The sequence below is a fragment of the Drosophila innubila genome (genome assembly GCF_004354385.1).
Source record: "Drosophila innubila isolate TH190305 chromosome 2L unlocalized genomic scaffold, UK_Dinn_1.0 4_B_2L, whole genome shotgun sequence".
Taxonomy (NCBI): domain Eukaryota; kingdom Metazoa; phylum Arthropoda; class Insecta; order Diptera; family Drosophilidae; genus Drosophila; species Drosophila innubila.
Window position 1 is genome coordinate 4,612,770 of NW_022995372.1, and position 10,376 is coordinate 4,623,145.

General features: G+C 36.8%; 1 protein-coding gene across 1 annotated transcript; it reads right to left on the reverse strand.

Annotated features, from left to right (window-relative positions):
- Nucleotides 1–834: 834 nt before the first annotated feature.
- On the reverse strand, nucleotides 835–9,260 carry LOC117781124 (glycogen phosphorylase). Its single transcript, XM_034617847.1, has 4 exons — nucleotides 8,766–9,260; nucleotides 3,820–4,348; nucleotides 1,514–3,120; nucleotides 835–1,445 (listed from the first exon to the last, which is right to left on the reverse strand). Exons 1-4 carry the CDS (start codon nucleotides 9,006–9,008, stop codon nucleotides 1,296–1,298), a joined length of 2,529 nt encoding a protein of 842 aa, XP_034473738.1. The 5' UTR covers nucleotides 9,009–9,260; the 3' UTR covers nucleotides 835–1,295.
- Between the last annotated feature and the right edge of the window lie 1,116 nt (nucleotides 9,261–10,376).

Consider the following 10,376-nt stretch of genomic DNA (forward strand, 5'->3'; position numbering starts at 1 on the left):
TGTACAGGAGCAACATCTTCTGGATAATATAAACAATCGATGGGCATAGAGCCAGGAAATCTTCTGTTCCCATTTGCCTCAATATTTACAGAAACCCGACGCATACATCGTATTTTTCTTGGTATTGCTGCTTCAGCGTCTTGGGTTTTCCTTAGAAACCTCGAGGTGAAGTGCTCCATAACTTGCGATGCTATTTGACAGAAGGTACTCCCTATCCATTCGTTGAACTGTCCACAAGTTAGCGAAATAATAGATTTTTCTAGGCTTCTAATTGAAACGAAAATTTTGAAATTTTTTTCATGGCTGCATAGATTGATTCCCCATTAACCAATTAATATCTAAAGTTCTTCAAATAAACTCGGGATTATTCTTTTTTAAAAGTTTGTAGAAGCATATACATGAGCTCAAAATTTTTTGAAAATTATTGTCTTCTAAAATTAATATGCAAAAGAAATCTGGGTTTTGAATTATGGTTGGAAAGATAATCAAAATAGAATTTGGTTCAGTTCAATCAAAGTTGTGTAAGTTTGAAAATTATTTTCACTCTTCAAAAAAAATTATTAAGTATAAACCAAACACATAAAACAAAAAGGTTTTATTCAATAACTTTTTAAATTCACATTCGGATTAAATGAAGATATCAACTCATGATCATACAAATCATTCAAATTTAAGAGTAAAAAAATTAAATTAAGGCTGATCCATTTGTAAAATACATTTGTAAAATACATTGGCCACCATTAATACCATTTAAATCAATCTATTTGAACTTTGCTGACTCGGTGCTGAAAATTGAGTCTAGTTTATTGTTGAAATGAAACACTTTTCTTTACATTTAACAGTTGAACTTTTTATTTAATTATTTTTTCCATAACACGTATTTATCATATTCATATCTAACAAAGCTTTGCACTAAGTTGTAATTTCTTTCATTAATAATTTGTTGAATATTTCGTTTTCTCTTTACTTTGAAAGTGTTCCTGAGGTCTCATGGCGATTTAGTAGGTACCGTGTTGTAGTCGCTGTGTTGCTAATTTGATTCCATCAAAGATTGAAGATTAGCATTAGATTTGTTTAAATTTTTATTAAATAAAATAAGTAGTAACAATGAGCCCGATCGATCGATGTTCACATCTTAGCGCTAGCTTATCCTTGAATTTGCTTCTTGGATTTTCATTTAGTTTTATTACGTTTTTCTTTTTAGTTGTTGCATTTTGGCTCCTAAAATTGGACTTTAACATAAGTAAAGCACACGAATAATAAAATATAATATCAAAAAGAAGTTGTTCATTGATTTATTGCTGATCCTCCGGGGCGGGCAGCTTCTCCCAGGTGGGTTCAACGCCCCAGATGTCACGTGCGTATTCGGCAATGGTGCGATCCGATGAGAACTTGCCACTGGATGCAATGTTGTTGATGGACATCTCCAGCCATTTGGCTTGATTCTATTTAGAGAATAGATATACGATAATTAGCGAAAGATCTCTTTGAAAACTTGATGGATTGAACTTACCTGATAGGTCTTTGATACCTCATCTTGTGCCTTGATGTAGGCATCAAAGTCGGCCAGCAAATAGTAATGATCGTATTTGAGAAGAATGTCCGCAATGTTCTTGAACTCATTGGGATTGCCGGGACTGAAGAAACCGCCCTGGATCTGATCGATCACCTGCTTGACCTCGGCATTGGCATTGTAGTAATCGTAGGCATTGTAGCCCTTCTTTTTCAGGGCCTCCACCTCATCGACGGTCATGCCGAAAATGAAAATGTTATCCAATCCCATCTCCTCGGCCATTTCCACATTGGCGCCGTCCAGAGTGCCAATGGTTAGGGCACCGTTCAGCTGGAACTTCATGTTGCCAGTGCCGGAGGCTTCGGTACCAGCTGTGGATATCTGCTCGGACAAATCGGCGGCGGGCATTATCTTTTCGGCCAGAGTAACGCGATAGTTCTCAAGGAAGATGACCTTCAGTTTGTCACCAACAATGGGATCATTGTTGACCACATTGCCAACGGCACAGATCAGCTTAATGATCTGCTTGGCAACATAATAACCAGGAGCAGCTTTGCCGCCGATCATAATGGTGCGTGGTGTGAAGTTAGCAGTGGGATCCTTCTTGATGCGATTGTACAATGTGATGATGTGCAGGCAGTTGAGCAGCTGACGCTTGTACTCATGGATGCGCTTCACCTGAATGTCAAACATGGAGGCGGGATTCACCTTGACACCGTAATCCTTCTCCAGAATGGCGGCCAACTTCAGTTTGTTCTCCTGCTTGACACGAGCGACATTGCGCTGGAAGTTGGGATCCTTGGCCCACTTCTTGAGAGCAACCAGTTGATCCAAATGCACGGGCCACTCGTCGCCGATCTTCTCGGCAATGAGATCGGACAGACCCGGATTGCAGAGGAGCAGCCAACGGCGTGGCGTAATGCCGTTCGTCTTGTTCTGGAACTTCTTGGGATCCATCTCATAAAAGTCACGGAAGAGCGTATCCTTGAGGATCTGCGAATGGATCGCAGCCACACCGTTGACGGCATGCGAGCCCACAATGGACAGATGGGCCATGTTGATGCGCTTATCGCCATCCTCCTCGACGAGGGACATGCGACGCATGCGATCAAGATCCTCGGGGAACTTCTTCTTCACATTCTCCATGTGCAGGAAATTAATGTGATAGATGATCTGTAAATGACGTGGCAAGATCGACTCCAACAGCGAGACGGGCCAACGTTCCAGAGCCTCGGGCAGCACCGTGTGATTGGTGTAGGCACAGGCACGGACAGTGATGTCCCAGGCCTCCTCCCACTTCAGATGCTCCTCATCGACTAGGATGCGCATCAGCTCAGGAATCGCCAGCGATGGATGGGTATCATTCAACTGGATGGCAACCTTGTCGGGGAAATGTTCGAAAGTATTACGAACGGCCTCGCGAGATCCAAACTTGGAGGCCTTGAAGCGACGGATGATGTCCTGCAGAGTGGCGGCGCACATGAAGTACTCCTGCTTCAGACGCAGCTCCTTGCCCTCGAAGAAGTTGTCGTTGGGATACAGCACACGCGAGATATTCTCGGCCAGATTACGATCCAACACGGCCTGAATGTAATCACCATCGTTGACTGCAAGAAACAGAAAATACGCGTGAGTAAAAAACATCTAATTCTTATAAGAATTTTGGTAATAAGTAACAATTGGACCAAAAAATTGAGAAATTTGGAATTAGAGAAATCAAAATAAGGAAATTAACATATAACAGTGTTTTAAAGCCTACACTTAGGATGCCTAACACCAAAAATGTATTAATGCCATATAAAAAAGAAAAATAATAATAGTAAATAATAAAACAAAAAATTGACATATCAAAAATTAAGGCAATTCGAAATAACAAATATTTTAAAATAAATTTATCGATTTAAAAATTATATTTTTTTTATCGCCTAATTTTTTATATTTCCTGCTACTGTTTAATAGTACTAACATAATAGTTTAATAGTAACTAACAAATAAAAAATAACATTTTAGCATTATTTTTAATTTAAAAAAAATGTTAACATTTAGGCAAAAGTTAACTAATACAATTGGACTCAAACAAATGAAAATGGCTTGTTCGGCTCATTTCGTCGAGTTTAAAAAAAAAATGTATAAAATTGGTTTTTAAGAGATAAGCATCAATTGATGTACGATGTGAAATTATCAAAATGTTTGTTTTTCTATATTGAATTTCCTAGTTTTTTCTTCCTTTTTTTGATCCCCATTTTGGATTCAATTTTAATCTCAGTTTTTGTCTCACTTTGTAATTCTTACAATAAAATACTTACAGAACTTCAGGTTGAAGTCAATGGGGGACTTGGCGGACCAGAGACGCAGCGTGTTCACATGATTGTTGCCGAAGCCGGGAATGGGATTGTCATAGGGCATGGCATAGACCCTCTGGGTATCCACCCACTTCTTGCCCTCGGGTGTATCGATCACACGGCCATAAAAGTGAATGGGCAGCATGAATTCAGGGCGTGCCTTCTCCCAGGGATTGCCAAAACGCAACCAATCATCAGGCTCCTCCACCTGCTCGCCGTTCTTGATCTTCTGGGCAAAGATGCCGTACTCATAGCGTATGCCATAACCGTAGGCAGCCAGGCCAAGAGTGGCCATCGAATCGAGGAAACAGGCAGCCAAGCGACCCAGACCACCATTACCCAGGCCAGCATCCTCCTCCATCTCCTCGAGATTCTCAATGTCCAGACCCAGCTGGTACATGGCCTCCTCGCATTCGCTCTGGATGCCCAAGTTGATCATTGTGTTGGTCAACGATCTGCCCATGTAGTACTCCAGGGACAGATAGTAGACGCGCTGCAAATAGTCAGAGAATAGAAAACATTAAAATATATATACAGAAACTCGACCCTTAGCATCGAAATCGAATCTTGTTAGAAAATAATTAAATTTTCTAAATGAATAAAATTTTAATATAGAATGAATTTAGAGGTCAAATCATGATCAAAATGACATTCCGCTTGAAAATCGGTTCAGTTTTGATCAAGTTATGACAGTTTAAGGTTGGTCAGACTGCGGATGTAGCCACTTTACAAGTCCAAATTTTTGTTCAATTTCACATGATTTTTTACAAAAAAAATGAAAAGTCTCAGAATCAAATTTAAAGAGTTGTTCTATACTAATTACGATATAAGGAGTTGATTAAAAGTGAAAACTTGAGATTTAAAATTTTGAATTTTCAAAATTTCCAAAGGGGGGACCCTTAGATTCAAAATCGAATCATGGTCGAAAATAATTAAATTTTCTAAATGAACAAAATTTGAATACAGAATGAATTAAGAGGTCAAATCAAGATTAAAATGACATTCCGTTTGAAAATCTATTGAGTTTTGATCAAGCTATGACAGTTGAAAGTTGGACAATTCTTTGACCTAGCAACCTTACCACCGTACCGGTACAAACGTTTCGGTATTCGGTTCTTGACAGAGAATTTTCATTCGGTTACGGTTTCAGTTCCGATACTAAAAATGAAACGATGAGTTTCGGTTAACGGTTCTGAAACCGGTTTCGGTGTTTTTCCCTGTTTACAACCAACTTGTTATAGTAAATTCTAAATATAAGAGTCCTTAATAGGAATATGACCGACCTTATGGTACCCTGCAACTTGTTATTGGAAACTTGCCTAAAAAGATGCCCTTCTTTTAATTTCCATTAATTTAATACAATATGTTAATAAAACAGGAAATACATTAAATGTGTACATAATTAATAGCTTATTGACTATAGTCAAAGTAACATTCGTTTATTCAGTTACAAACAGATGTCTCGAGTTAATTTTAGAGTCAGCTGTACATTGGGATTGATTGAAAACGAGATTAAGTGTCCCATTTACTTGGTTATGGTAATATTCGTCATCTGTTAGTCTGGGTTTGATTTAGAAGGTCACCCATGGAAGTCTTATCACTTGGTTGCTAATTTGAGGTAACTATAAATAGACGCCAATTACAATGTTCGGCTCAAAGCGGTTTGATTTCAATCGATTGATTCAATTGATCAGTTTGTCTGATAGACATAATATTACGAGGGCAAATTTTGTTCTAGAGATTTTTCGATTCTATGCACTTTGCAGTCGACTATGGAATGCATATACCTTATCTGCATCTGTTGCAGCTCTGGTCAATGCAAATTTGATCTTGAGTTGCGTGTTTTGTTTTGACGACAGCATTGAACAGTGTCGCCAGCTGACGTTTCAAAAATAGTTCTATGCGCCACTTGATAAGCCTGCACATACCCTATAATGAGTTCAAAGGGCTTACATTGCTATGTGCTGTAAAAACTAATTAGTGTAATGTACGTAAACATACTTTGTTTTTGATAATGTCTATCATTTATTTAAATGTTTATGAAGCAGTGTATGCAGGTATTACCCTTTTCGATTACCTTATCGATAATATTTCTTAATTAGTATTCATGCAGCGCACAAAACACTTCAGTTTGCCCATAATAATTATCAGGCTAAAAGAGAGAGAATTGAACATATGTTTTGCGGTCGAAACGATGATAACAACTGCAGTTTGTTTGCACTTCTGTAATCGAATCCAGTCGTATATATTAACGGTCATATGCCAAGTAATATTATTATTTATTGCCTTTATTACATCTAACATATATGTATTTGAGAGAACGTTAGCTAATTAGACTTTGGCAGCTGTTCAAATATATAGACCGGAATAAATAAAATTATTAAAAAAATTATTTATAAATATCAGATGTATTTATATATATTCCCTTAATGAGTTTCAATATGTTAGTTAACATCTTAAGCTATTTTTTTCTTGATCTTACTCAAGCTTATACAAATAAAAACTGTAATCTAAACATGCATTGATTGCAAACTATACTAAACTTAGATCTTTTGATTAAAAATAATATGTTTAACAAACTGAGAAGGAGTCAACATTTATTTGCCTCAGAAACTATAAAATCAAGAATCATTAAGTCCAAATTCTGTATGTTGACATATTAACTATCTGTTTCTACAATTGCATACATTTTAACAAATAAATAAGTTTTGCTCTTCAGTTTGAACCGAGTTCGATTACCCCTATTAACCTCTCTCATCAATTGGTTGAAAAACTAACCCATCAATTGAAAGAAATGGTCAAATAAAACCATTGAAGAATCACACTCAATTAGCTTTAAGTGTAACTAGTTTCAACTTGTCGCACACTCTGCACATCGGGCAACAGCTGTTGAGTGTATCTCAGATCATCAGTGGTATCTATGGGATACAATAGTTATCGCGACTCGTTGCGTGCTGTAATTGCATGTAAGGGTCTAATGAAAGTGTAACAAAACATAAACTGCCGAAGCCTATGGAAATGTTTTTATGGCACCAAAATAAATACACTACAACACACACAAAAGATACACGCAAACACAAAAACAACCAGAAAAGAAACTAAGTAGAACACATCAGAGAAAAAGAGGAAAAAAGAAATAAATAAATGAAAATTTTCCTGCTGGCGACGTTGGCGCCGTCGAACAAACTGTCGTTTTTGTTAATAACCTTTGATTGACCTTGAAAGTATGTATCTATGTTTGTATCTGTCAGGCCGCATATATAAAACATTTTTTATTCTTCTATATTCCTGCAATTTTTATGGTATTGCAGTTTATATAAATTAAGTTAACTTGACAAATATTTATGATTCTATATGTATCAATGGGTATTTAACACCTGATTCCCCAAAATATTACAAAGCAAATGCATCTTTTTGTAAATAGAAACCTAATTGTTTAAATTGTGGTACAAAATTTAAAATGATTGAACAGACGCAACTTTGACTCACTGACATTCAGCCAAGGACAAATTTCCAAACCCCTTAGCTCCCCTTTTCTCCATTTAACATTTTAGCGAATTCGCACGCCTGTCGCACGTGATTGATTCTGTCTGTGTGTGTGTGTGTTTTTCAGTGCGTGAATGTGTGTATCTTATAGATAGACATGTTTCAGCTGCGACTGAAGCATGCTTAAAAACGCTCAACTTGTTTTAAAGAGAGTTAAATTGCTGCAAGTTGTAGTTGCAGGTATTGTGTATAAGTGCTCAGCTAGCAGATACCCTGTAACGTAGCTTTATAACTTAGTTAAACTGCTCTACGTTTTTTTGCATCAAAAATAATTGTTATAAATAATGTTTACTAACTGTTAGTTACATTATTGAATGTTTTGAAACAATTGTTCATCTGAAACAGTTAATTTAAATTAATAATAATAACAATTTTTATGGAGGTGTATGTGGAGTCAAGGGAGTTTAAATATCGATTTTTTGGTGTAAATTTTAAGAAGATGGAACAAACTTTTTTCTATGTAATTGTTCATAATAAAAAAGCTTTTATTTTAATGTGGAATTCAAAATTATTCGAAGCAAATCTACTGACTATTTCAATATATCTATACAAATGCTTAAAAAAGTGTTTAGAAATTAAAGATTTATAGAATAATACAATAATTGTAAGTGTAAAATAACAATTCAATGACTTAACTTTATTAAACTTTACAAGTTTATAGGGTATGCACACTACTTGTTTTATATTTTATATTGAATTCATATTTAAAATGTGTGTGAGTGTGACAGCTGCTGAGTGTCATTAATATTAGCTATAATAGGTGCAAAGAGAGGAGGCGGCCTAGTCAGCTGGTTATGGGGAAATAGAATTGAGACAACCGGCTTTTTAGATAGAATTTTCAATTTGTCGGTCCACCCCAAGTGAAATGTTGCAGTGAAAGTAGATTAAGCGTTGTCCCTTCCCACTTTTTTTTTTGGCATTTGTCCCACTGCACTTTAACCAAAATTGCAGGCAATTAGGCAAAAACCAAAAGAAAAGAACGGCAGGAGAATGAAAGAGACAACAAAAATGCAACCAAAATAAAAATGAATAGATGATAATGAATGCGACGAAAACAATAATGAAAATAAAAGAGAAGTTAATGAAACAAATTGAAAATGAAAAGTTTCTTGGGCAATGTGAAGAGAGCGAGAACGCAAAGAATTTAAAATGAAAGAGCAGAGTGCAATAATAATGTCGTAATAGTCAAAAAAAAATAAAAAATCAAAAATACGCAGCCTTTTTGGATACACCAAGAATTTCGGTGAAAGGCGCAATAAAAGTTGGGTTAGGTATTATATTTTTTTCATTTCATGGAAAATGCCAACAAAATAATCAATAAACAGGTGAAGGGAGGGCGATGTGGGTGTGGGGTAGTGGCTCACCTTGGGATCCTTCTCATAGTAATGCTGCTGTGTGCGAATCCAGCGTCCGACCATGTTGTCCTTGACAGTGTTGGCCAACGCAAAATAGTAATCACGCAGCGTGGCAACATTGCGATCCTTGACCAGGGTGTAATGCAAATGACGATTGAAGTTCTTCTTCACCTCGGTTACGTTGCCCACCTCGGCGATGCCGCGCACCGAAATTTGCTTCCTGCGATCCGCGTCCGATTGTGGCTTCGACATTATGCCTTTGACTCTCTGCTGCTAACTGAGGTAGATGCTACAGTGGTTCTATATGTCACTCGCTGTGCTGCTGCTGCTTCTGCTGCGTGGGTGCGTGTATGCTCTTCCGCTCCCTCACAATATTGAGAGAGAAACTATAATACGAATTAAACGCGAACAGCGAAATACTACGTAAAACGATGCGCGACCAAAACGACAACCGTTCGCTGCTAAATCCGGAGCACTTCTCAGACGGCCTGCACTTTTCGCATGCGTTATTAGTCACGAGAGCTTTTTCGTGCTCTCTCGCTACAGTGCTATTGGGTATATCGGTTGTGCACGAAACCAGAAAAGTCAAACACATAAACTTCATTTATTATAATTTTTATGTTATCTATCGAGAGAAAAATCAACCATAAGAACAATTGCAATTTTTTGCAAATCGCTTATTTGAGATTTTTTCAAGTCTTGAAAGATTTTTTTAAAAAAGTCTTCATAAATTTAATTACAATTGAAAGACTGGCTTAAACAAAATTATTTTTCTCTTTAGATAAAATTTGAATCGATAATAATAATTATTTATAAATTCTTTTAAATTTGATTTATAAAATAATAGTCTCTCAATAACCAATAAAAGTAATTTTTTTTTTTGCTTATTTCTCATTCTTAGCTTCTTGTTCGATCACTGATTGCAGGGTATCTGACTGCCACTATAAACAGTTCATTTGCTTGCTCTCTCTTGTAAACAACTGAGACTAACGCAGTCTTTGCGCTATTTTGTCTTATCAGCCGTCGAATTCTCCTTTGCTTTGTCAGCAGTTGCCAATGGCAAAATTTATGTGAATGTTAAGTGCATTACATGCAACGCTATGATTGCGCTCTTTTACGCTCACTCTCTCTCTCTCTATCTCTCTTACGCTCTATCATTCTACCGCGCGTAGTGTGTCCCAGTCACCTTGTACGAAGGTCATACATGCGTATTGTTTATTTCTTGTCGACAGAGCGTTGTATGCTTTTTGTTTTTCTTTGTGGTCGCTCATATTAGCAGCCCTCTAGCGTTAAGCTTTGTAAACAGCAGCTGCCGAAGCAAGTGGTAGTCGGCGCAGTTCAGCTTTTTGAGAGCGTACGGTACGCAGACTAAAGCTGCTTGATTTGCGCGGTTAAATTGAGCGGGCGTGCGACTTAAATTTGTAAATTAAAACAACAATTTCTTATAAAAGTAATAAATTCAATTATGATAAGGAAATTCAAAGTTAGATAAATTTAAAAAAAACACCCTTCGGGAGGAATGTTACAAACTCATTTCAAAATTGTAGCTTCAAGATTTCGAAAACTGACTTAAATGAATAGAAGCAAACAAATCAAACAAAACGTGTTAAAAAAAGCATT

What these genes read in the sequence shown, in the direction of transcription:
- LOC117781124 (XM_034617847.1), bottom strand. Translation starts at nt 9,008, where the DNA reads ATGTCGAAGCCACAATCGGACGCGGATCGCAGGAAGCAAATTTCGGTG. An exon ending in ACTATGAGAAGGATCCCAAG is followed by an intron (nt 4,349 to 8,765) that starts GTGAGCCACTAC and finishes GACTATTTGCAG; the next exon opens with CGCGTCTACTATCTGTCCCT. An exon ending in AGGTATCAAAGACCTATCAG is followed by an intron (nt 1,446 to 1,513) that starts GTAAGTTCAATC and finishes TTCTCTAAATAG; the next exon opens with AATCAAGCCAAATGGCTGGA.